The sequence below is a fragment of the Pygoscelis adeliae genome, unplaced genomic scaffold (genome assembly GCF_000699105.1).
Source record: "Pygoscelis adeliae isolate BGI_AS28 unplaced genomic scaffold, ASM69910v1 Scaffold207, whole genome shotgun sequence".
Taxonomy (NCBI): Eukaryota; Metazoa; Chordata; class Aves; order Sphenisciformes; family Spheniscidae; genus Pygoscelis; species Pygoscelis adeliae.
The window spans coordinates 173,823-201,470 of NW_008825160.1; the positions used below are offsets into that span (position 1 = coordinate 173,823).

At 44.8% G+C, this 27,648-nt stretch overlaps 1 protein-coding gene across 1 annotated transcript in view; it reads left to right on the plus strand.

The window, feature by feature from the left end:
* Window positions 1-1,077: 1,077 nt before the first annotated feature.
* Window positions 1,078-27,648, plus strand: part of SFMBT2 (Scm-like with four mbt domains 2) — a 101,995-nt gene continuing 75,424 nt past the window's right edge. Inside the window, exons 1-3 of the mRNA XM_009328674.1 lie at window positions 1,078-1,183; window positions 8,046-8,140; window positions 11,551-11,791. Of these exons, the coding sequence (XP_009326949.1) occupies window positions 1,078-1,183; window positions 8,046-8,140; window positions 11,551-11,791 (442 nt within the window). The remainder of the gene's footprint in view (window positions 1,184-8,045; window positions 8,141-11,550; window positions 11,792-27,648) is intronic.

Genomic DNA, 27,648 nt, shown 5'->3' on the forward strand with positions numbered 1-27,648 from the left:
TAGCTGGTTCCCTCTGTGCCCATAATCCGGGCTCTTGGTTTCTCTTTTTCAGTCCTCCTTTGACACCTCATAATTCATCACCATCTCAGAGAGTTTTACTGAAAAGCTCACTTCGGAGTTCTTTTTAATCTAGTCCTAAAGGTGTATCTCTGGGTATTGCTTGTCTGGTGGCTTACTGTAGCTAGAAATATAGTTCTCATTTAGTCTGGTGTCTGATTCAAGATCTAGTCAGTCTGTATTACCTTTGTCATATAATTTTTCATCTCTGCGTGTTTTTATTCCACTTTGTATTTACTATGGTCATTCCTTCTAGAAGAATCTCCTCTGCCAACATAACCCAGTCTACACCTGAGTTAATATTTGCTACCATGCATGGTACTAACTGGTGCAGTTACCTTAGGTCAGCCTTCATTCAACAAACAGTTGCAGCCAGCACTGTTTCATTAGGGTATCTGCATTTTGCATGCTGAACTTTATTTTGTAGAGTTATTCCAGTCTCTCCCAAGTATTTTCCCTTCAGTGTTTCCTCTGTTCCATTATCACAGATCTCCCCCTTTGGAAGTTTGAACGTTTATGGAGCGAGATATATCTCCCGCAGTGTTAGCTGTCAAAAAGTTGGAAGTCGAAGGCTGGACGTGCTGGAGGATGGTTGAGTTGGCCTTTCCTGCCTTTTTTTTTTTTTTTTTTTTTGGCATGGGTTGTGCCACCTTATGGGCTGGTCCTTCCCTCTCTGTTGATAGTACAGGGAGCTGGACTGAGCTTTGAGATGTGAATCCTGTGGATGTTGTTTTTTACTTCACTATCTTCTCTGCTGTTATTGCTGTTATGATATTATTGCCACTAAGGTCCTTTGTTGTGGTTCCTCATCCAACTCAAGCTTCACCTTGGAGGAGAGAGCAGGATTGAAAGGTTACAATCAACATGGAATAACTTGAAAACCATTAGGAAAGGCTGAGGGAATGGGTTGGTGTAGGTAGAACAAATCACCCATTGTTTTTTTGTTTTTCTTTTAGCTTGTCCTCTAGGCACTCCCTGCTGCAGGATGAATTAGGAAGGCAAGGCCTTTTCCTCTGAACCATGGAGACAAGGGCGTCTTTCATCGCCACCATGCAAGAGACCCAGCATCTCTCCCCAGAGAAGGGTCAGAGCCCGGCCAACGGCAACAGGGAGCAGTTTGATTCAGGTGAGCTCTCCTTCACCCCCATGGGTTGTCTTCACTGTTACAGCTCTCTAACTGATCACCGGTAGAGGTGGGGACAGCTGTGTTGACAGGGGAGCATTGGGAATGGTTGTACAGCTTGAAGGCCTTTTTTGAGTCTTATGGATTGGACTGCGTCCCATGGTTGATGAGTTGGGAAATTTGAGCTGTTCTTCTTCTGGATCTCTTTTACAGTACATAGCTATTCAAAATTTAAACAAAAAGCAATGGAAAACCTTTCCCAGGACATCATATTGTGTTCTTCCAGTTTCTCCACCCTTTTTTATTTTGTTGAAGTTTTGTGGTTAAAGAGAGGAAATGAATATTCAGAAATTACAGCATTTCTCCTTTGTTTTGACCTTCACCCTCACTTCCTTCACAATTTTTTTGAGTGCTTCAGGTGAGAGGGCTTCACAAACCAGCCAGCGGAGGGCTGGTCGCATGTTGTCCTTGTGCTCAATGGTATGACTGGATGCTCTGTAATGCTCTGGAATGGGCATCTAAAGGTGAGGATTCACTGCACTAAATTTGGGCATCGTCATGGTAGATACAGAAAAATAAGTGCTAGCTTCTGGTGATTTCTGCTGGAATTAGGTGCTTTAACTTCCCATATCTAGCCTTAACAGGAGGAGACTGTATCTTATGGTGAAGTTGCACATTATGGCTAGACCCAATCTGTATTTTTTCTGATGCCAAAACGGAAGACCTCTCTTTATACGATCTCTTCTCTTGCACCACCTCTGCTGCCCATCACACCCTGGGCTGAGTCAATCAACTTGCTAACTCAGCAGAAAGGTAATCCAGAAGAAAAAGAAAAGGTGAATCATTTTCTGCCAGCTATGTGGGTTGTACTGGCTGGAGGAAGAGGGAGGGCCAGAGCACATGCTGGTGGGAATGGGACCTCTCCCAGTGGCACTGAACTGTTAATTTGACTCAGCTATAACTTGTAACTTCATCCTTGCTTTGTATTTGCATGGGAGAGCTCAACTGATGAACTTGTGGAGAACACTGAGTCAGTTAATCTGTACAAAAGGGTTTGGTTTTGCATTGCGGTACTTGTGTTGATGCTCCTCATATGCTTGAATGCTTTTCCAGAACTCACTCACATTTCTGTAAGAGCTATTCTTGACAAAAGGATCCTGAGATGCAAATGGCAGATAAGTCTATGCTTGCAGGTGGGCTTCCTAAAGGGCTGCCTAAAGTCTGCTTCCATGGAAATAGGTGCCCTCACCAGTGGTGAATCGTTGATTCAGCACTACTCGAATGCAACAGTAGCAGTGTTGGGGTGACTGCTTAAAAACTCTCCATCCTTTGCCTTCAGTGTCTTTTGCATCTTTTCTCTCCAGTGGTGCTGTTTGTGCTTTGTTGGTCAGTGCTGTGCTGAAGTCCTTTGCAAAGCTGTGTCTTTGGTCCGCTTTTCACTGTTTCTCCCTCAGCACCTCAGAAATCTGGCCACCCAGCCTTTGGTTTCTTCACTTCTCATAGTGACTCGGTGATTTTCCTGTTTCCCTGGACACCACCCATTGGAAAGCTGTGACCGGCCTTTGAATCTTTGCCACGGTCACTAATGAGTTGGGGGGGGGGGAAAGGCTCACAGCAATGTAAGACCATGCCAGTTAAACTATGAGCTGTGGTCCTTGAGGTGACTTCATAAGCTTTTTAGGGTGAGGATGGGCTGGTTTGCACAGCCCCATGTGCAATGCAACCATCTTCTATGACTTTTGCCATGAAAATAATAAACAAGGGTGGCACATTTGGCCTGCAGGTGGAAGTGCCCGCCTGGGCAGCTCGTAGCAAGCAACTGCATTATGCTTGTGCCATTGAGATGGAAATGCAGGTGGGCTTTCAAGAGGTCAGCAGGGGTAGGGAAAAAGAGGGATGTCCTATAAAAAAATGCAAACTGGCTGTGTTGCACTGAAAATGTGTTTGAGATGTGGGGTAGTCCAGCTGGTCTTGCCATGATGCATACCGGTTCAACTGGGCTCTTAAGCTCTGCGTGTTAGGTGGGACACAGAGAGGTGGAAACTCTCCTGTGCTGTGGGGTTGTTAGTCCAGCCAAAGTTTTGGGTTTTTTTGCATGGTATATGCAGTGGTTCTGGTTGTTTAAGATGGCTTCAAAGGGAAGTTGGACATGCTTATGGAAGAAAGATGCAGCGTACTAACTGCTGCATAGTTACATAGAAACCGTCTTTGTCTCAAGGAAACGCCTGAACCAGAAGTAGTTGCATGATTGGAACTTACCTGGGGGGAAGTGTTACACATGGTTGCCCTCATCTAATGGATGTCTCTAGGCGTCCAGGAGGAGGCAAAGCATACAGGAAAGTGCACTGGCTCTGTGAAGGGAAGGATGTATAGGTATGGAGGGGTTGTGATGAGAAACCTGGATTCATCCCACCTAAAGGAAGCAGGACACTCTTATGTTACCTTACGTAAGCACATAAATATTGCCCTGGGTTCTCCCATAGATATGAAAGAGAAAGAGCCTCCCTTATATAGTGTGACTCAGAGATGACTACTGAGGGTCCTCTAGAGTTAAACATCTGAATCTGGAGCTGAGGTGTCTTAGAACACCTTACAAAACCTAGTCATCTGACGCTGCCTGTATCACCAGTGAAGAGAAAGAGAGCGCTCCGGAAAGCAAGTCCATTTTAACACAGATGCTGGCTTGCCTTTGGGTTGAGTTGCCATCTGGAGCTGCCTGTTTCTCCCCACTGAGGATGAAGAAAGCTAACCCTGGCTGGAGCAGAGGGGATCATCTCAGTCCTTGTTGCTCACGTGGTGCAGACCCCCGCTCGAGGTGGGATTCATGTCCTCTCAGTCAGACATTTCCAGAGTGGACACCTGCAGCCTGATCTAGTCACCACTGGATCCATTTATATCCATGGGAGAGAGGTAGGAGCCTCTAGGATGAGATTCAGCTGGCCAACCATAGACATTGGTTTTGGAATGAGAAGAACTGGCCTGTGGTGCCTGAATTTCTTTGGGGATATGGATCTCGGTGACTCTCCCAAGGCCATGCTGGAAGTTTGTGATTGATCAGGTTCCCCCCCCCCCCCCCCCGCCTCGCTTGGTGTGTTAACTGCTAAGGCATTTCAGTTCTATTCACTCAAAAAGTCATGAATGTATCTATGTGCTATAAATAAGATGGCTAAGCAATTTGCCACAAATACGTTCTCCTTCAGTGAAGCCTGGGAAAAATCTGTGTGTCTGGAGCCACAGGTTTTGGGTCTTTTATCTCCTTTATTTCCCATAGCCAAACATCCCGGGAGGCTGTTAACAACTGGAACAGTTGCATTTTTATAGTGTCAATGCATGAGCACTTTAAAGCCATTGAGAGGCTCACAGATAATGACTTGTTGATTTTATTTGCCATCCTGGGCTTGTTTACACATCACTGTATTGTAGGCTAGCCAGCCTTGACTCTTTCATTAAGAAAGAGCACTGGGCCTAAGTACCAATAATTGGAAAGGGAGCTGATATGTAAAATAGGCCTAATGCCAAATTTGTCATCTCACAGGGCGCTCTGTGAAATGCTGGCACCTGGGGTTTTGCAGCTCTCCAGCAGAGACAGGACTTTGTTCTTGGGAGTGCGTGACTTGAGGAGCGATGAACAGATCGGCTTTGTGATAACCGCTTCTCAAGTGGGCAGAATCTTCGTTGTCGTATATTAAGAGAGACTTTGCATTTCTTTATCTGCATTTTAATCGGGGGATCTCCAGGCAATTGAGAGAGATCGGCAAGAGGTGTCCTCTTCTCAGCAGTAGGGCTTTTCTGATGGATGAGGAGATTTGTGTACAGCCCCGTTATGTGTACGGATGGGGTTGGGTCCCTTGGGCTGGTCTCATCGCTGGGCCACGCTGTCTCTGCTCCGGGTGCCCCCCTGCCAGATTTCTAGAAGGGAACAAAGTCCATAAAAAACATTTTTGAAACTTACAGTCACTTCAAAATCCTTTGTGATAAAACAAAGCAAAATAAAACACTGATACCGTGATAAATGAGTACTCTGACATTATTTTTACAGACCTTGTAAAAGTAATTTCCTGATAAAGTCTGCAGATAAAACACGGTAGAGGAGTCAGACTTGTGATGTGTCATAGAGAAATGAATTGACAGGGAGGGAAGGCTGCAGCTCTCGTGCTGCTTCCCCCTGGGGTCTTAAAACCTCTCTATTTGGGTTTAGAAAGGAGTGATCTGGGTGATTTTTTTTTTTAAACAGGTGCTGTTGTGAGTTTTGCTGGCCTGCATGTGAATGAATCTGCCGGTGGGGCTGTGGGAATGTTGGGGCCAGTGAGTCTCTCCGTGTTGGCACGTGGCAGAGTAGGTCACGGGTAATAAGATCATGAAGTACAGGAGGACTTGTTGCATCCATCACTGGCATCTGTAATGCTGACATAATTAACGTGCTGTTGGCAAATTCTGGAGAAGATTTTGTCACCCTGGAGACATTGCTCCCTGCACAGGCTGGAGGTTATATACTGAAGTGCCTAAAAATCCCTGCTTCCGCTACTCTGTGGAATGACTCCTTCCCATAAAACTACCGAGGAAGGCTGGAGAAAAGGATACTTGTCTGGACTCACCCAGCAGGTTAGAGCAAAAAGCAGTAATAAAAGCTGAGAATATACAGAGAGCATTGTGGGCTGAGGGAAATGCCTCATGCTCTGAAGTAGCAGTATCTGAGCAGAAGAGAAGAGAGCCCAGGGCTGACCTGGAAATGTCCTGTCCGTGTCAGATGTCCTGAGGTGAAGATGTCCTTGGGGTTGTTGAGCAGCCCATCCCAACGCCACAAGCGCAGCTGGATGCAGAAGCAGGGGGCAACCAGGCAGAGGGGTTAAAGCTGCACTTTCAGCTTTTCACCTTTTGCTTTTCACGTCAGATGTTGCTGACTTTTAGTGGGATCGGGATTGGTTGTACTCAGGGTAGAAAGTTGCTTAAGCATCGGAGTAATTTTAAGCCTGGGATGGATAACCATATCTGCCCATCTACTCGTGGACTTACATCCTTTGAAATCTCTGGACCTGGCTCTTCTCTAAAACGTTAGCTCCACAGGGTTGCAGACATGAAGGCTGAAAAATTTCCCTGATCATCTAAGTTGCCTGCCTGCATGACATAGATGAAGGAAACTCTTAGCAATCTTTGCACCAAGCTGCTACCTTGTGGTTAAGCTGTGGCTTATCTTTCAGTCAAGAATGAACAAACCCCTCATTTTGGGTCAAATATCTCAAATAGATGCCTGGAGGTTTTTGCAATGATTGCAAGAAACAAAACAAGGCCCATCGCTTATTGTACATTGAATTTGTCTATTTTCAGGTTGTAATCTTGGAGTTGGGTTATTTCTTGTCTCGCTTAGCTGAAAAGTCACCTGGTAGCCACTTTATCATGGGAGTAAATGTTGATTTACATCTTCATATTTAAACAGGTTAATTGAGTTTAAGGCAAGGAGTCAGACCTTAGACTTGATGCAGCAGTGTGCAAAGTGTTTAACAGCGATGACAGCTCAGCGCTCCACTTCGAACTCCCAGGCAGATCTTTACCCTCCACCAGCTCTGTCTCAAAAACCCTCTTCTGATTCACGTTTTTCCCCTCGCCTATGTATGTCTGGCTCCATAGTCAGCAAATAAAACCTGTGTCTTCCCCTTTTAATAATGAGAGATTCCCATTGCACAACATAATTTTCTGGTCCTGAAAACTGGAGACCTGTAGCAATAATTGCAATAAATTAACTCTGCCATTTTCTTCATAAAACTGTCTGGGGAGGTTTCTTAATTCAGTTTGTCATGAGTCACTTTAATTACATCATGACCACACTGATGAATGTTTGGGCAGGTAAGGGTCTCGCAGAGTTTGCCTGATAAATGCTTATTGCAAAGAGCTCATTGCTAGACTGTAAATATTTTTGCTCTGGGGATGAAACTGGGTTTGCGAGATTGCTTGGGAACAGAATGAAAACAATCAGATTTGGCTGATTTTCTGTAAGTGAAAGAAGATTTATTTTTAATTATTGCTGTGTGTGTTTCAGCGATGGTTTGAGGCCTCAACTTTGCTCTACTCAGCGCAGTTATAAAAAAAAAAAAGAGTAGTAATGTCAAGTCCTTCACTGTGGGGAAGGATCATCTGGGGCAGTGGTGCAGACGGGGGAGGCATGGTGCAGAGCCCCACATCTGAAATGGGGCAAGGACAAGTGCAGGGAGCAAGAAGGCAATAGTGGCCTGGTGAGGGGTGCTGGGGGATTTGGGGGAAAGCAGCTGTAGTGTTGGGGGAAGAGGGAGGCATGGGGGCCTTGGCTGAGATTTCTGGGTGAGGAGGTGCTAAGAAAGGTGGCAGGACTGACCCTGGGGCTCACCAGCCCCAAGGGTTGGGGTATTTGCTCTATACACTGCTCAGCTAACAGAAGCAACTTCTAATATTATCACCAGGACACCGCTGTAACTAACAGTGCTGGGTGACCCAATTTTGGGGCACAAACAAGGCCATTGCACCCTTCTGATAGCGGACAGGCATCCACCTCCCTTGCAGCAAGAGAGTCATCAAATACAAAATAAAAGAGCACAAGTGCCTGTTGCGGTGTAACGGGTTTGTTCCCCCACTGCCGTGAAAGCAGTCATTTCTGGTTTCAAAGTGTTGGCTGCTAAAGTCCCAAAGTCTGCTGAAAGTGTAGTAAGAGTCGGTCAAACTAGATAAGCACAGATCTTTAAAGCAAGCTTTTTGTTTTCCCTTGTGTTGATGTTTATAGTGGTTGCTATTCTCGCCCTGAAGTCTTTGACACAACTTTTGCCTTCTTTGGCTGTGTTTTAAGCTGCTTTTCTTTCTGTGGTTTTTTGTTTTTGTTTTTTTTTTTTCTTTTGGACAGATGAGGGCTCCAGCATTGAGGATGCAGACTTCAACTGGGACGAGTTCCTGGAGGAAACAGGAGCCAGCGCTGCTCCCCACACCTCCTTCAAACACGTACGTGCTTCGTCTGAGCTTTGCTGGCATTGCATGCGTTCCCTCTTCTGGTTTTCAGGGGTCTCTGGAGAACTGAAGTGGGGTCTGATCATTCTGGGGAGAAATCGTCCCTCTGTGCATGCAGCAACGTGCATAGAAACGGCCCCCCAGCTGGCGTTAGGTGAACTTGGTGTGTTTGCATCATCTGCAATCATAGCTCAGAGCGCTGTGTCTATGCCACTGCCTTATCTTCTGCCTTGGGTTCAAATTTCCATTTTTGAGGACTTACAGTGCTCTATTTTTACTTACAATGCACTTATTTTGTTCTCTTAATCCATTTTTCCTTCTCCCTATTTATTCATTGCTGTCCATCCCAACCCGTAGAGATTCGTCTCACAAGAGTGCCTTATTTCTCCAAAACTGCCCTCTTAACACATGGTTTACTGACTAGCAAGGTCACTCAGTACTCGAGCCCAGCACGGCCCATAGGAAACCATCTCTCAGCCTCCTGCCTCGAGATGCTGTCTCAGCAGCATGAGAACCAAGTAGTTGGGTACATCATGCTTTTCCTGGGTGAACACGGCTCATATAGACAGCCATGGTAGTTACAGCATGGTCTGTGGCTCTGGTCTGTGTTAGCACAAATAGCATTTGAAGTCTCTGATACCTTGACTGATGAAGAAGACCAGAGCATGCTTTGAAAAAAGAACTCTGTCTCCAAGCAGAGCCCATCACAGTCAATGATATTCTTGTCTGGGACCAGCTTCTCCATCTACCACCAGTTGTTTAACCTCTTCTATCTATTTAGCTCCATGTGTGTGATGTCACATGAGGATATGGGACAGAAATTAAGCTGATGTATGAGTTCTTCGTCACAGTCAAGGGCGTGCACGTGTGGCCACATGGGTGGATTTTTCCGGGACACCTTTGTCATTCAACCACAAGACTGTGCTGTCAAAGATGTTGGGGCTTAGTGGGAAGGTGTTGTGATGCCTTCATCTGAGTCAAGCCATGACAAATCATGGTGGTTCTCTGTCCTCAGCTGCAAGTCCCCTGAGGATGTGCTGCTCATCCTCCCACCTGACCCATCAGAACCATAGCCCGTTCTGCTACAGTTGCTCATTGGTCGGCTTCTCTTCTCCCAGTTTCACTTGACTGGTCTGCGTGCTCTGGAGGATGTGGATATCTTCAGCATGGAGAGAGGGGTTTCAGCTGTGATGCTTTGGGCTGCTTTACACTGAGTCTGTTTGGTGGCAGAGATGTTCTTTGGGAACGGTGTAGTTGTACTGCAGTGCGAAAGCTTCCTGAAGAACCTGTTGCTACTTTAAGAGAAGTCTGTTTGGATGACTGCATTCACACCTTTAAACCACCTTTGTCTCCAGGTGGTTTCTTGGCTTGTTTTGAAGGGGTAAAGAGATGCAGTGATGAAAAGCCTGAAAAAAAAAAAATACAATCCTCCACCCCCTATTTTGCTTCCATTTTAACAACAGTAGAGTATTGCAGAATTATGGATGAAGGACCATAATTCTCTATACTGGAGAATTACAGGGCAATGCCAAAGTTTTATTGTAGGGTATATCCTCGGTCCAGCAGCAGTCTGGGGAGAGCATTTTGTTCCAGGGTTCTGCTCTGGGCCCTGACCCAAATACCAGATCCAGGTGAAAGTTTTGTGCTTTATGAAGCCCTTAAGGATGTCTTTAAGTGTGTGGAGATGCCCACCTCATCCTGCTGATTGCAGTGTCTCACAGCACCTCAATCCTGGGACTGTCGATGCGAGGCAAGTTAGTGCTGGGAAAAGTGCTTAGCGACTCTGCTTCACAATCTGGAACTTGATCCTCAAAAAAATTGGGTTGGCTAGGAATTTGAAAGCTGTCAGAGAAGATTACACTATCTGTCTGTTTGATTCCCCTCTTCTTGTGATTTCCAGTCCCAAGTCCCTTGCCTCCAGAATACCACTTTGGTCTTTACTTACGGTGAGCACAAGGAGAAAAAATACATATGAACTTGTATCCTGCATTATTAATGAGGACCCTTAGCATCAGAAGAGCTAAGATCCTGTCTTACGACTAAGTACAGTAGTAATGTCACAGACCTTCTTCGATCTTAGACGATCTCCAGAGGTTCCTTCCAACCTCAACTATTCTGTGACTGCAGGCGTTGATGATGATGGAAGTACCAGCACAAGTAAAGGCACGTGGAGTGTTGTAACCTGCAAATAATAAATGGCTTTGGCTGGGCAGCCCTCATGTCATAATGTGGAGTGGGATGAGTGAGGGAGTACTACTGACATCCCGGAGGAGCTCAGTGTTTTCTCTGCAATTTGGCACCCCAAGTCTGAGAAGTCCTCAGGTGGCCAAGCAGACCATACTATATATATCTTTGTGAGTAAAAGAGGCATTTTAATCTGTCATTTAAATGAGAAGTTCATCAGAGACAGGCTTAAACCAGACTTTATAATCTCTCTGGTTTCAGTAGGAGATAAGGTACTAAGAAACCTGTAAGAACCTGTCTTTAAGCATCTCATAGGGAGTAACAGGCTATGTTTTGGATGGTTTTCTGAAGAGAAAGCTGGCACCTGAACCAGTGAACCAGCATTCACCTGTTCTTTATCAACAGCAGCTAGAGACACCCCACTGTCCCTTGGAAGATACGTTACGATGTGCCCACAGAAGGCCCTAGTGTTTAACAGCAGTCCCTGCAGTGTCCTAGAAGAGATGCACTGGCATCTCCAATGTCCTAAGGCAAGTTACATGTGACCTGTCACTGGTGAGATAATCGGAAGTGACATCTCCGTCAGATGACAGGACAGTGACCCAAACCATTTGCTTCTTTCAGCAATGGGTCATACCTTATTCACTGGGGTGCTGGGAGAGCGAATCAGTTGGGGCTTGAGCTGCTGGGGATGGATTTAGTGGAAATGCTTTCCTTGGTCTGCCTGGTATAGCATTCAGCCCTTGGTGCTTGTGAAGCCTCAAGAGGTGCTTCAGTGTTGTTATATGACTAATTATTATAGTTGGGCTTAACTCCTAGAGGTGCTTAGTACCTGCCTTTCTACCTTGGCATGTGTCCTGTTCCTGTGCAGCGGGAAATGCAACCTCATTTGAATTACACTGCCTTTCTCCCAGGCATTAGTGAGATTTATGATGCGGGGATGGGTACCGGTCCTCTCCTACGTGTAGTGCACCTGAGGTTACCACTGCTGGAGGGCCTCTTTGGAGCATGTGGGACCTTGCATGATGGGGTATATGCCAGTGAAGTAGGAATGGTCCTGCCCAGACAGATTGTGAAGGAGGTGGCTGGATTAAGGAACGCAATCAACTCATGTCCTATCTCAGAGCTGCTCTTTAAGGGCAGCATTATCTTGCTTACCTGGGGAGGGGGTCTTCCTGCAAAGAAGAAAAGGTAACACCATGCCTTTCTCATTTTGTAAGGTTGAAATCAGCCTTCAAAGCAGTTTCCAACCAGGAATGAAATTAGAAGTGGCCAACAAGAGCAATCCGGACACGTATTGGGTGGCTACAATCATTACAACATGTGGACAGCTCTTACTGCTTCGTTACTGTGGCTATGGAGATGACCGCAGGGCGGATTTCTGGTGTGACGTGATGACAGCGGATCTTCACCCCGTTGGCTGGTGTACACAGAATAACAAGGTCCTGATGCCTCCAGATGGTGAGTTCTGTGTGTCTTGTTAGGGTCATGCTCTAGTATTGGGCTGGTGGTTAATCTCCAGACTTCCAGTCGATCTGGACTGGGTACTCCAGATCCTCAGCTGGTTTTGGGTGATGCAGTCAGGGTCAGGTCCGCACAGGTCAATGGGTAATTCAGTTTGCCAGTCAGCCTCTAGCAAAGGCGTTTTTGCCCTGGTTGGTAACAACAGAAGGCGCTTCTGTAGGAAACTGTCTTAAAAAGGAAACTTACTGCTGAATTGTAAAGCTGTGATTTTCAGTTAGGGGAGAAAATTGTCCTGTTTTTGTAGGAAGGAAGGGTGAAATTCAGAGTGAGAATAAACTAAAATAAGCAAGATCAGTTTGGGTGTAACCAAAACCAGAAGTTGGCTGTGCACTCTGGTTTTGCCCTGAAAGTTTAAAACCTTCCATTGCCAGATTCTTGCAGCTTTTAATACCCATGGTAGAGACACACGATTAAAGGTAGCAAAATTTGGTCATCGTAGGTTAGAACACGTCCTGATTATCAGCTCTTAGGTGCACAAAAGCTGAATGCAAGAGCTCTAGATTACTGAATGGCCCGTGTGGAACAGTTTGTTAATAATACAATTTGATACCCAGTGTGTAAGAAAAAATGGTGTGTTTTTGGCTGTGTACAGCAATGGAACAGCTGTGTATCCTTACTACTATGTAGCTCCAAGCAGAGGCATACTTGTCACTGTTACTCATGCGTATTCCCGCCATATATCCCATTTATTCTGGATCAAGGGAAGAAGAGATGAATATTTAGCCTCCACCTTGTGCATGCGTTTAAGAAAAGTCTCATTTAAAGATTCTGCTGCCGAAGTTATTCTTTTACTTTCTGTTGCATGTGACCATCGAAAAAAGTCTATGTGCCGTTTGTGTGCCACGTGTGATTTTCCTGGTGTAGGTGTTGCCTGACCTCCCACTGTGAGCTGTAGGCACAGTCTTTGAATCAGAGCTGACATTCTTGCCTTGTGTATGCCAAACTCTGAGCTAAACTTATATTTTTGTTCTGGTCTGTGTCTTTTGAATAAACAGAGGATTGATTGCCTAAAAAAAAAATAATAATTCTTGAATACAAATATGGTTGAGAAATCTGTTGGTTTAGCACTCGTAAATGAAGCTGATGTGAGAGGGGTTAGGTATTTTATTTTATTGGTCTCTTAAACTACTTTTTAGTACGTGGATTGTAATTAATGTTACCAGAAGGGTGTACAGTGCCGTAAACTAAATCTCAAAATGCGAGGGTCAAGGGGTAAGAGATCTTATCGACTGTCTTAATAGAAAATAACGATTGTTTTATAACCAGAGGCAACTGCTTTTCATGGAAATGTTGGAATCTGCTCGTTGGGTTGTGGTTACTTTGTGTGAATTGTCTTGCTTGAATGACTGCAAATGTGCAGTGCGTCATACCTCCTTTCTCCTCTGGCTGGGTGATGAACTGTATGCCAGGGTCTTAAATTTGGGCAACTGCCCTGTTTTGGTTTGGTTTTTTTCCCACTCCCATTCTCAGTGAATAAACTCTATCGAATAGGTCTTCGTATAGTTTTCAGAAAGAATAAATCAAATGCGTAGGTTGTAATTTCAGAAGAGATTTAAGCATATAAGAGCTTGAGTCGTATTTTGGAATGAGGCATCTAAAATGCCCAGGAGGATTTGAGCCTTCAGGACTCCTCTCACTTGGAAAAGAGAGAGGTCCTGAATGTGCTCATAAATCGCAGCGCTCCTCTGGGTGTTTGCCCGCAGGGTTCAGCCTGCAGTCAAAGGTGGCTTTCAAAGATCGTAGCTCCCGTTTGGGACACCACAGGGAAGAGGCTGGATTTTCAAGAGTGCCCCTCATCTGCTGTAGAAAACTGAGCTCTGACCAGCTTTTAAAGGTAGCTTGTGAGTACTAGACTTACTGTACGTGGATGTCTGGACTTTGTCCTGTGCTTAATTGCTTGGCTGATCAGTGAATGTATCTTAACGAGCCAAACTTCATTGGAGTGCTCCGAGTTTTATCTGGTGAAGTCTGCAGGATCAGACTTTGCGTTGGTTATAGAGAAAGTGATGTTCTCTGAACTCTGTGGAGGTTTTTTACCTTTGTAGCGTTGTGTGCTATTTTGTTGTCAAACCTTTGGAAGAAACGAAAGCCAGCTTCAAATTGCATGGCCCCATTTTCTAAGGGCCTGATTCTGCACATCTTGATTACAGCGAGGATATCTGTTGGCAAGACCACGCAAACAGCATGGCCAGGGCCAGTTATCTGTCATTAGGGTTTGATTTTAATCAGGAGCTGAAGGCTTTGGTTAAAAAGCAGATCTGCCAAGAAGGACTTGTTTAATGGGCAAAATACCAGCACTGGGACAGTGTTCTGTTTCTGCTTACGAATCAGATCAGACTGATCGGCACTCATCGTATAAATGTGATGCCAGACAATGGTACAGAGTGATAGGACGAAGGATTTCCTTAGATGGGAGAGAGATGCGAAAAAACGGGACGGTTCAGTTTAGCAAATCAATAGAGCTTGATTTAATGTTCAGCACACACAGAGCTTTTTAAGGGGCAGCTGCCAAATAATTATTGTTTATGATCCCAATAGAAGGAAGTCATTTAATTTACAGACTGTTACATGATTATTTATTGGGTGATGTTAGTATTGCATCATGGGGCCTGCGAGTATAATGTCAAGTCATGTTATGTCCTCCCGTGACATTATAGAATCACAATGCACTAGAATAGGACTGAGGGCCAAATAGTTGAGTTTGCAATAAAATGTATTGGCTTATGAAAGGACGGTGTGAGTGCGTGCGTGCCTGTGAGCTTCACCCTCCACCCCCTCCTTCCCTGCAGGAAATCAAAGGAGTAAAATTGTAGTTACTTCAAGCTTTGCCATTAATTATATTTTTCTCATTACAAATCGGTGTGTAATTTGAATTGCAAACTCAACTATCCTGGCAGAATAGATCTGTTTACCATTCAAAGCAAAATGAAAATTATTTAAATTAGTTAATATAGAACTCATTTGAATGAATTGGATGTTTATTCATGAACTAGCTGAGGCAAGTGTGAAGCTGTCCTTATGGTCTGTAGCTTTGGCACTGATCAGCTCTAAAGTCACGTCCTGGGACAGAGATTTCTTTTTTATTGCATATTAACTGTGGTGTAGAGCAGTGGGTAGCTACCGCCTGATGTAGCTGAGTGTGAAATTTTCATCCTTTCTGACAAGGCCCCTCAGCAATTGTAAGTCAGATGAGGAAGAACACCCTGCTTCAAAGTTCATTGACAGTGGCAGAGCTGTGGTGGTAGAGTAGGATTTGTTTTCTGCACTATAGGGGTGGGATGTGGCGCAGACTTTCCATCAGTTTGTTAAAATTTCCCCTTTATATTAGCCTGCATGGAAACAGGGACAGCCTTTATCCCCTCCAGTGTCTTACCCAAGCACTGTCCTCCTAATCAGCACAGAGCCGATGTGGTTGTTTTTCAACATCCTCCATCCCTTGGGATGTTTTACCCATTGAGCATTAAAAATTGAAGTCTAACTAAACTTTCCCTTACTAGCAATTTCTTTAGTTGTGAAAGGAGAAGAGGTCTCTTGCCTCCTTTAGCCTGTTATTTCCATGTGCTGTTTTCCTTTGTTGATGACAGTTGGGTTCATGAACACATTTACCATCGGGTAGAAGAGCAACGTGGAGAACCTGACAAGCGTAGTAGCTAAATTATGCATTGTGAACCACGCAGAGAGCAGGAACGTCTTTTGATTGACACTTGGGCGTTTTTGTACAGATTGCAGATTTACAGCTGAGCCAACAGAGCCGAATCTCTCCTGGCACTATCTTAATGCATTCTGGGATGTGCTAAAGACACTGGACGACAAGATTATTGTGTACACTTGTAATTGCCACGGTGGTTCTGCTTTAATGTTATTGACAGATGGAAATTCAAATAGGGCATTTCTGTGTGCAGATCTGCGCAGTGAGCTTGAGTCTGCTTGCCGTGTAAACCAGAAGACGGAGGAGACTGGAGACGTAAAGAAGTACAGCGGGGAGAGAACAAGGTCTATATTTTGATTTTACAATGAACTGGTACAGAAGGAAAACCTCTGAACACCATCTATACTTGCATTTGGTGATCAAGATGATCGGTCGTACTGCGATTATGCGTAGGAAAGCAGCCTTTACTTCTGTGTTACACCAATATATGGAGGATTAAAGCTGAAAAGTCTGATCCTGGGGTGAAGTGAGTCCGTCTTGAATGGTGCTGAGCTTCATCAGGTGAAATATACCATTAAGAGTGGTGGACATAAAGCATTTTGCCTGCCCAGACTTTCTGTGAAGGTGAACATCCTCATTTGGTCACTATTTCAAATAGGTTTTTGTGTTTCACTCAGGTCAGGTTAACTTTTATCCTAGATCCAGGCCAAAGGAGGGGAATTTCACTCAGACTCAAAGTGCTGGATCTGATTCTGGGCAGGGCAGGGATGAAAAAGGAGATAGAACTTGTGCCACAGCAAAACCAGGTTGCCTTCAAATGGCAACCTCCCCTCCCCTCCCCTCCCCTCCCCTCCCCTCATTCTGCCATTTGAGATCACTGGTGTAAGGGAGGGGAGAAGTGGATCTAGTTGGCCAGTTCAAAACTTACGGCATGAGGACTCACCGGATTCTGCATAATCAAAAGGTGGTCGGCTGTGTTGCACAGCTGATTTGTGTGCAAGATGTCAGACAGATAAATAGATATATGGAAGAAATGTGAACTTTGAGCCAATTTTTCCATTTTGTTAGTGCTCAGGTGAAACCATCGATGGATGTAGTGGTTAGAACAGACACTGGGACCAGACTACAGCAGAAAGTAGCGGGATTGAGAGAAGATGGGGCGCAGGGGATGGGAACAGGAGCAATAAGGGGAGATGGTGAGACTGGAGCAAAGAGAAGAGCAAGCCTTGAGCAGTCACTTTCTGCTCGGGGTGTGGATTTGGTGTCATTCAAGACTCCCAAGGTGCACAGGAGGCTTTTTTGAGGGGCACAGCCTGGGGGTGGTGGTGGAGATGTGGCCCATACACTTGCCTTTCAGCATCATTCTCGGAGGTCACTTGTGTCCACAAAGCTTGTCCACAGGTTCTTCAGAGAGTGTCACAGAGATAATGTTTCTGAAAATAGATGAAGGCCTCCAGAGCTTCTCTCAGAAAATGCGATCATGGATGTTTTTTTTTAACTGAAGTCAGCTTTCCCCTGGTAGTCTCATCCCAAAGGAAATAGAACTTGAACTATGCCTGCGGGTCTGTGATAATAGTGCAGGTGGAGGGATCAAATGGGCAGGGTGGACTTCTCCTTTTATCTTTGTGAAGAGCTGGCTCGCCTCCACTGACTTATCTGAGATGAGTTTGCTTTTCTACTGGTATAATTGAGAGCAGATCTGGCCCCGGTTTAGCTCTTTCACTGAAGGCTCACCTGAAATATTACTTCCTAAGAGCTTCAGGCTGGAGAAAATCAGTAGGCATTCACTGAGCTTATGCTGTTTTACATCAGCTAAGAACTGGGCCCTCGAGCCAAGTAAAATGAAACTTGGAAATCTTCTTTGGCAGGTTGTGCCGTCAAAGACTGTGGATATTTCTGAAGTAGTAAATAGATTTTTTTATTTTATGTCTTCTTTGCCCAATCCCTATCCTCTTATTCCATCAAAACCAAGTTTAGACTAACCTAATGTAAATAGATTGCAGGATTTCTTTATTTTAAATACTGCAAATGAGTCCTAGTACAGTATTTTATGTGTGCTTTTCAAGTCGACTTTAGCAGACTATTAATTATGCAGGGGGTGACGTTAGCATAAATAACTAGTCAGCAAATAAATGTCAATTAAATATTCTATTAGCATAGTAGGCAGCTTTATGCATTGGCATAGAACATTTAGCAGATTATACTTAACAAGCATATAAAAAATAGCATTTTTTTTGTTGCTCTCATAACGATGGCAGAGGGGAGGAGAGGAGGGGAGGTAAAAATAATGCCAGCTTTGGCGGAAGAGCCGGGGGTGTTTGGGCTGAAATTTGCCCTAGTAGGAGCCATGTCAGTTGACTCTGATGCCTCTTGGGAGCTTGCAGCAGCTGGAAATCACTGGAGCATATCATGGCTTGGCATCTCCCTGCCAGCCCCAGGTAGCCCCTTGCAGACTCGCTCCCAAGAAGAACATATTTTCATTACAGCACCCACAATAGCTTTTCCTTCCCTTCCTTGACATGACTTGGATCGCTCAGTCTGGGATGTGAAAATTCAAGAGTTGGCCCATTGCTTGTGTGGCATCAGGATAATGTTGTCTTGATAGGGAAAATGGTCTTTTCACTATTGTGTGAAACTGCAAATCTTTTGCATGTGCTGCTGGCTTTAGTTACTTTCAAAAGACTTAATATTGCCAAGTGAGGCCCTTTTGGGGTAAACAGAGTGCAACAGGCCCCCACGTGTCTTTTGGGAATGTAAGTAATTGTTGAGCTACTGTGCAAATGTGGCACAGCCTGGCCAGTGGGACAGGCTTTGCAAAATGTTTGAGTTGTAGACTTTATCAAATGCAGAGTTTTTGAGCATCTCCAGGTCTGCTGAGCTTGAGGTCAACCTTTTCTGTTTTGATTTTCCTTTTAATATAATTTTTCAGGTCTAGAGGCTTAGTTGCAGAGAACCTTGCAGGGATGAGATGCTGGCAGGTTTGTAAGGTGGACTCAGGAGTAAATGATTTATCCTGGTGCTTCTGTTGTGAAACTCAGACAAAGAAACACTGTGTGAGTGGGAAATGCAAGGCGTGTGCTGCTCTGGCTTTAGCTGGGACCGCTGTGAGTGATGGAGGCTATTGAGGGGAAAAAATCAATGTTTGGTTAAACACAGGTCCTTTTGTTTCAAGTTTTTTGGGAATGGGGTGGAGGTGGTCTTAGGGAACATACCTACCCCGAGGCTCCCAGCCTTGGCTCTGCAGTGATCCCGTGGTTTAGGTACATGGCCATGGGGTACTGTTGGGCTCTCTGCTAAGGGGAAGGTTTCCCCTGGGGTGAAGCCTCATCAGCTGGGGTCACTCTTTGTGCTTCTCTGTTGAGTTTTTGGTGGAACTGACTTAGAAAAGGTGTTTCTTCCCCTTCACAAAAACCATAAATGTGAAGCCTCTGCTTTGTTCTCATCAGTATTTTCCTTTGGGAAGAAAATAATTGTTTTTCCCCTCAAAAATGTCAGGACAGTTGTTTCTGGGATTAAATACCCAAAACGTTGTCTTGGGTTGCAGCAGTGCCTTATGGGATTCATGGATGGGTGCTGGTCCCTCCTTGCCCTTTTGCCTGGGTTAGACTTTTTCTTACAAGGGTCTGGTCTTTCCTTGTGGACTTATCCTGTGATGTCTTCTCCTTGATGCCCCACGAGGTGCTCTTGTGCCTGGGGAACCCAGCCCTTGCTGAGGACCAGGCATTTGAAAAACCAAAGCCATGCAAGATGATTTAGGTTTCCAGTAAAAAAAAAAAAAAACAAAAACAAAAAAAACCACCAAACAAAAACCATCCTCGGAGACCTGTACCTGTATTTTTGACTCTGTTCATTAAAAGCAAGAAAAGAACACACCTAATTCTCCAGTGAGAAGCTGTTTCAGCAGAAACATACCCAGCAAGCCTAGTTTCCAGGGACAACGACATCTGCTTATGCTGTATTTATATTTATTTATTCTCACAAACAAATGGAGTAAGGGAAACGGGAGCAGGCCTGACCAGACAGCCTGTGGTCCAACGAGACAGGGATGTACGTAGTGACTGCAGCCACCAAAACTGTGTGGGACCCTGCAGTGCACCTAAAGTGCCTGCTCAGCATCCATTTTGGGGTGCTTTTTTATTGCTCAGGATTATTTGGCCCGCGCTCGGATTAGGTATCAGTGTAATTTCTTAGAGAAGTGACAGTTTCACCGATGCAATTGTCCCCACACAGTCCTAATGCAAATCCTGGATTTTTGCACACTTATGGGTGGAAAGTAATTTCATTTCTAAGTATAACCTGTTCTCATTCCTGTACTGGACCGAGCTATATAGTCAGTATAGTAAAACAATACTACATAGTTTTACAGCTAACACTGAGGGTAATATAGCACTGTTCACGCTAGTGTGTTATTAACCCAACTTGGAGCGTGGGTTTAATCTGTAGGTTGGCTGACAGCCAAGGAAGGGTTCAAGAAGGGGCGTCACCAATGGAGTGAGGTTTGGTAACAGATGACTCAGACATACCGACACTGAAATGAACGCAGTTTCTGACTGCTTTTCCCTTGCTTGGGTGGACTGTCTGTCCTGACTCTTATTTCCATGTATTTCTGCTGGTCAATGGTGCCTTCCTCCGTAAATGAATGATGTTGCCGTTCCCGTGGCAGGAACACGGTAAAGCAGCAGTATGGTTTGCAGCACTGTAACGGTCCCTTTTGGGTGGTACAGGGAAGGCTGAACTATTTTAACTACAACTATCCTGTTATGATTAAAGAAGCAGCACCTTGTGTACAAGCAACAGTGGAGCTGAGGATCAGGCTTATTGCAGTGAAAACTGAAAGCCTAATCCTTTTATAAAAGGTCTGGAGGTGGATGGAGGTGGGGGAAAGAAAAGCAGTGATTTTCGTGGACTTTGACAAGTTATAAATATATCCTGAGTGAAACCAATAGTGTGGAGCTTTATGAAAGATTTAATGAATAAATATTTCATGCCCACATGGTGCTTCTTCAGTAACACGTGCTGCCGGTAAAAAGCAATAAACAAAGAACCTCCTTCAGGGTTTGTTTGGGCTTTTAAATTAAACTAATTTAATCAACTTTTTCACTCAAGCTTGATATTAGTTCATTTCTGTACACAGCACTGTACTCGGATCTGTTTGTTTTCTCGTGATACCTGTTCTCCTGTTTGGAAGATGCTTGAATATCAAAGAATGATTCATTTCATCCTGCCCCTATGGTGCGCATCTGGCTTTTCAAGGCAGAGAGAACAGTCTGACTTTCTCCTTATCCTCCAGCTTGAGGAGCCAGCCATCCTCTACCATCACAGCTGTAGGTGTTACGGGACCCCAGCTGAGGTTTTCATTATCCAGCAGGGAGATCACTTGAGCGTGTTGGTCATTTCTGAATGGAAGCAAGCAGGCATCTTTTGAGTTTTGGAAGCCTTCAGCACCCAGTTTGCTGCTGCTTGAAGGATCAGAACTAGCCAAAAGTGCTCTGGAGTCTGGTCCCACGTGGGCAGCGAGGCTTGCAGACTTCTGCACTAGTTTGCTGCACAAATTTATGAAGGGAGATTGAAATGCTCCTCCAGCTCAGGCTATTGGCAAAGCAGGGGCTCGGGTGCGCTAGTATCATTGCTTTATGGTTCACGGTCACAACAAATGGCCAGGAGGAGATCAGGATATATATTAGCTCTGTGCTCCATGTCTTTGCAATACTTTAAAAAAAAAAAAAAAATCCTCGGAGACCTGATTTTTCCTTGGGAACAGCAGGACTGTAGCCAATTGATTCTTTCATAGCTGGACCATGCAAGTGGAGAGCAAATAAGATACAGCAGGGAGGTAAAAGCAAGGGTGATCGGGGGGGTAGAGCTAACTTTGGGAAGGCATCTGTGGGTAGGGCTGCTAAATGAGCTGAGGATCTGCTCAAACTTGGACACTGATGCACCTTTGCATGGGGTGGTGGGGTCGGACACAAGTGCACGGAAAGGGGCATTTCTCAGCTTCTTTTCCCATACAAAGGAGTAAATGTTCGTGATGCGCCCCCCCCCCCCCGATCTGGCACCACTTGTTTCTGTACTAGGCAGCTTTGGGAACTGAAATTTATCCCTCTGGGCTGGATGGAGTACATCCCCATGAGGTTTGTGCCATACTATGGGCAGTAACAAAAAAAGAGGGGTTGTATCAGAAACTGAGGAAGCTTTGATTGTCCAAACCCATGTAGACCTGTATTTTTTTTTTTTTTTTTTAGCGTTAGGCAATATGTGAGATTATGTCTATATAGATGAAAACCCAAGCCCTTTGCACAGAAAAAGGGTTCATCTTTTGCAAAGACTGATGGAGCAATACTCCTTGCAGTAGTGCTCAGCTGCAATAGTTGCCTGATCCAGCCCAAAGTGTTGGCAGAACCAATTTCTGCTATGGCTCCCGACCTCCTGCAAGGAAAGCACGTTTCGATGGGACCCAAGCTCCATTCAGGGTGCTCGAAGGGCTTAAGATGAGCAGTTGAGACCCCACGGCTTCACCTTCTGCTGCTTGCAATTCTGGTCACAGTCTGCAGGATAACACTGCAGCCGCTGCTGTGACTAAACCATTGGTTTTGGAGCTGACATTTAGTACAAGTTGTGCTGGAGGAACGAAGATACGTGAGGAAAGGAGTAATTGCAGCGCGAGGCAGCGACTGTGAATGAGAAGCTGTATTTCCAAGGAAATACTGCAGGAAAAGGCTGTGAGCAGACATCAGTCTTTTCTGTGAGTAGAGATTTCCTGAGATTTCCTTGTTCTTTAGCAGCAGGTGAACTGAGGTGGATTTTTGGAAGGTACCTTTGAGACCATTTCAGGTAGAATCTCCCTTTGATGATTGTTGCAAACCCCCCCCCTTCCATCCATTGCACAAACCAGCAAAATCTTCCTCTGAAGGCATTTAAGTGCCAAGGGATGGAAGGTTGTAAATTATTTTACAGTTAAAGACCCGATGAGGCCCCTAATAAAAATTTGGTTGAGAAAACAGTAAGTTTTAGAAGTACTGGCTCTGGGGCTCTGTGTTGAGCCACCATTTGACATCGTCCAACTATTTGGTGCAAACCATGTGAATACAGAACGAAACGTATACCAGTTGAGATCTGTGACTTGGTGGGTTGTCACTGAGGAGCAATGTCCTTACTCAAGCAAAGACCCCTGAGCTGTGTGCCTCAGTCATGACAGTAGAGATCTCCACACCTTGAATATCCAGCAGTGCCTGTTTTGAGATGTTCTTCCACACTCGCAGACCTCCTGAGGCATATGCTCTGATGCTGTGGAGCTAGAAAGCCCAGAAACCACAAAAATATGGGAAGATTGACCCTGAAAGCGTAGCAGTAGGTGCAAACCACTCTTTGTTTGACATGGTCAACTTAACTAATGCCCAGCGAGTGCGTTTTTTATAAAATGTTCTTTAAAAATAATAGTCGAGAGATTGTAAGTAGCTGTTCTTGGTAATTGCATAAAATTTTCCTTCCCCAGTCTCGGGTAATTTCCCCCAGAGGAGTTTTGGAATGGAAATGCCATCTCAACTGTAAGACTAGGCCTAGATAGTTAATGCGCTGATATAATAAGTAAAACATCGACAGACCTAAATGGCTGCCATTAGAGACATCTGTGGAGACTTAAAAACCCCCTACCATTCATATTCTAAGCTAGGCACAGTTTTGGATCTTTATATCGGAGGAGGAGGAGGAGGTGACTTTCTGTGCATTGCTGTAGGAGCTGGGAAGGTTCGATAGCACAAGGGACTTGATCCAGAGCGTGCTGAAGTTGACATATGTTTCTTCAGTGGACCTTTTTTGATCAGGTTGAAGATTAAATTATGGGTATTAGAGCTGAGCAGACATGAGAGGATTTTCTGTACTCTTTTAGGCCAAGGACAAGGCAATGTATCTAGTGTCATGTTTTCAGCAGAGCATTCCTTTGGATGCACCCAGGGGCACCTCAGATTTTGTTCGTGAGGAGCAGGAATATAGGGAGTTTGGGAAGCTGCTAGTGGCAGATGCAAGAACCAGCATGATCCCGAGCCAGCTGTGACTTGCACTTGATTTTTCCCTCATTACACATGATAATGTGGGCTCCCAGTCACCATTGAAGGGGCTTGCTTCCTGAAGCAGACCATATGCTCCTGGAGCCCGTGGAGGTAGCTGTTACGCAGTGCAGAGGTTTAAGTGATGCTCCTATAAAGCATTTTCCTGATGACAATTAAAAATCAATTCCTCTAACCCAGACTCCAAATTCTGGGTCAATTCTGGCCCTTTTGCATGACATTGGTCTGAATTCCCAAATGGTTTGTTTCTATGTCTGCATGTGTGTGCTCTCATTCCTATTTTCTCACAAAAGAGAAAAAAAAACCCCCACAAACAAGCAAACAAGCTTAAGGACATGCTGAAACCCTTCCTGATTGATGGTTTATTTTGTGTTGTGAGGCAGAGCATCTACCTCCTGCGTTTGTAGCAAAAAAAGCTTTTTCCCACACTGTCACTGTTGGGAATGGATGAAGAAATGAGGGGAGAGTCAGCATTTTCAGGTCATGGTGTAAAAATGCAGCTGCTTCCTAAAGTGCCCGAGTTGATCTAGAAGATGTATCCAGGGAAAACTTTGCCAAACTCAGGAAACCATTTACTAAAGAGGCTGTGCCGTGATGAGTGTAGAGCCTAAAGAGGCAAGAAGGAAATCCTGTAATTCTCCCATGCTAAGCAACCCTGGGAAGGTCACTGAGGAGTCCCTGGCCACGCGAGGCATCTACACCCTGGGCATTTGACTACTGAAGCTACCTCTTCAGTAGGGTCTTGCTTTGTTTTAAGCCATTCTGCTGTTGTCCTTGAACTTGTCAGCCTGGACATCAGGAGGTGGCTCCATTTGGAAGCCCTCTTTCCTGTAGAACATTTACAAAATTTATGTAGAAACAAGCCAAAAAACTCAGAGGAAACATTGCATGCTGAAGATGAGATTAAGCGCTCACAAACCAGCTGAATGAACCATAGCTCTGCACTAAGATTTGGGAGCCTTCAGTTTAGCAGGGAAGGCATTTGGGTTCATCAGAGCATTGTCATCTCCAGTCAATGTATCCCAGAGTGATGGAGAAGCTAAAGTTTTAGAATTCAAAGGAGGTTTGCAGCACTGTGGAAAAGCTGCTGGCATTTCAAACCCTGCAACATGTCGTTATTCTCATTTCAGATGATGCTGCCTTGCATAGTGTTCCACGTTGATCTCAGATTCAGATCTAAACTCTTCAAAGTTTGGAGGATGTTTTTGATCCTGGGATTTATGGTTCAAGCCCTTTTCTAATTTCGAGTGAGGAAAACACATGTTTAGCAAGAGCAAAATGAGCCTTGATGGAGTATTTCTTTGATGGTGTTGCGATGATGATTATGAATTTACATCTTGTGCATAGGATGTTAAGCATCTCATGGGGCCTGGCTGTGCTTAGACTGTACCATTAATTCCGGGAAGGATGCATGATGAATGCTCATAAGGCCCCCCTTCGTTCTGATTTGTGGCACTTACGTCACGCAGCTGAGAGGCTCCAAAATGATTAAATGGGATTTGATCATTAGAAGCTGGCAATACAATTCTGATTAATTACAGAACGCGCTGCAAAGTGCGAAACGAGGTTTTTTAAACATATGTTTCTGCTTCGTGGGGTGTCAGAAGGTGAAGTCATGGTGAATGAGGCTTGTTGGCTATTTCCGTGATCATTTGGGAGCGTGCTGGCTCACTCTTGGGTCATGTGGATGGTTAGATTTCCAGTATTGTCCCATGCTCTGGGCATGAGCAGTGAGATTTGGGGAGAACCATGGGCAAATCCTTAAATTAGACCTAGTGCATCCTGCTTTGCCGCAGGATGCTGTTCCTCACCAACTCGAGCACCGTGGCACCAGCCTCCTGCCTGAGTCCTGCCAGGGTTTTTCCCCAGGGTATCCCTTTGCCTCTCATCTCTGAGATGCAACTTTGCCCTTGGGTTGCGGGTCCAGGCTGAAAGTAGTAATGGCTTGCTTTTCCTTTCAAATCACTGCTCATGTCTTCAAAAGAAGACACGGTTTGAGACTGCCAGCCTGTGGCCATCCAGCAAGGGCTATGTTTCACCTGCCTGTAGCCATAACACCCAGTAATCTCAGATAATGGGAAAGTTGACGCTTAAATTTTAGATAGGTTTTGTAGGATGAGGTGGATCTAGACTTGTAGTGTCTGTCTGAAAGCAGAAAATGCAAAAAATGTGCTTTTGGCTATTTGCTGGGTCTCATGCATATCTGGTGAATTTGGTAATAGAAAAAAAACCCCTTTAACCATTAACCAAAACTTGCATTTTTTTTTTTTTAATTTTTAATTGATGTTTCCCATCAGAGCTAAGAAGGGGTTGTCTTAATTATTCTTCTATAGTGTATTAAACAATACAATGCATATAATAAACTGCAAGCGCATATAATAAACTGCAAGCATCATCCCCACTAATTCTCATCTTTGTGTAGAAGATGGAAAATGAAAAAAAAACCAAACAAACCCAGAATGGATTTCTTGGACATTAAGTTCCTCTATATGTCTTCTATGTTTTGGTGCTTTTGTTCATAGTGGGTATTTGCTGTAGACTGTTGGCATCGCCAGGGAAAAGAGGTAATTGTGCAGTGAGCTGGTTTATGCTATATGTAAGAACATTGTACTGCTGCAAATATGTTGCATTTTACAGAGCTGTCTCCAAAGAATAGCCTTCGGAAAGCGACGACGGGATTTCGAAGTGAGAAAAGGCACTTAGTATGTGAGATAATTAGATAGAGTTTGGAGGCGTGAGGTCAGAGCCTTGAGCACAATATTTATACTGCAGTGACATCCCCTTACAGAATGGCCCGTAACTTTTAGATGTTGTTATGCCACAGAATCCATTTGGGGCTGGCCTGTGAGATCGGGCGTAAAAGTGCCTCTCGTGTCCATTTGCAAAGGCGAGCCAAGGGGAGCGCATTTGGATCAGGATCAGGTAACCTCCAGACTTCCTTTCCTCCACTAGCTCTGCTTTCTAGCGTCAGAGAGATCTGGTGCCATGCAGTATTATGTGAAAGACCTCCATGCTAAATCATGACAACTATTGGCATGGTCCGGTGTGTGCCCAACGGTGGTCAGAGATACCACCTCAGGGTATGAACCAAGCTGATGGCTATATTGCAATAGTCCTGGCTATGGGTATGAACGCTAACTTGGATGGGGGGTTATCCAGGAATTACTGCATTTTGCTTTGTAGACATACCTTTTTCCTCTTTCTACATTTCTTTTCTGGAACTAGTACACAGGGAGCATATGAAGTGCTATATGTAGGCTTTATCAGGGTGATGATGGGCAAGCAGCACGCATGCATGCTCCCTGATGGCTTTCGAAACTTTTAAATCGGGATTTTACAAAGTGTCTGTGCACCTCTGTCTACCTGCGACGGCAAATCTCTGTGCCTGCAAAGATGACTAAATGCCTTCTCGGTTTTCACCCAGAGGGGCTACAGCTTGGAAGCAAATAGCTGTGCAACTACCTGCTAAGTGCAGTTTGTGCAGGGAATCTGGTGTATGTACCTGCGTCTCATATAGGCACACGCATAACCCATCTCCTGCAGTCACACTCTGAGGTCTGTGACCTGGGCTGCTTCTGAGCACTTTGGTTAAGGTGCTGATTTTGCCTGGAAAACCGAGCTCTTAGAATTTTATTACATTTTTTTTATCTCTATGGGACAAAAATGGGTTTAGAAATTTCAATCAAAATACCAGGTTCTCCCCCTCCCTGAGTGCTCCAGAACTGCTGATTTGACAAGGTGTTCATTAAGACTCCTGGGTCTGGAGATTGGGAGTTTGAGCTCTCATCGCACATCTCTTCTGCGCGTTGAGCATGGTGCTTAACGCAAGCGGAGGAAAAAACAATCAAGGAACGTATGTGGAGGCTTGGGGTTAAGTGGTGAGAGCCGTGGAGTTTGGATGCTCATTTTCACAGTGAGCCGTCACCCTAATGGACATTGATACTAATGATGGAGGAACCCCTATGGTTATGTGGCTTGTTCAGTGCTTTCAAAGCTGGGCATTGCCTGGCTTTCAGAAATACCTTCCAGGAACTCCATCTGTGTGTGTACATGTCCAAGATCATTTAAGTCAGCCATTCCTG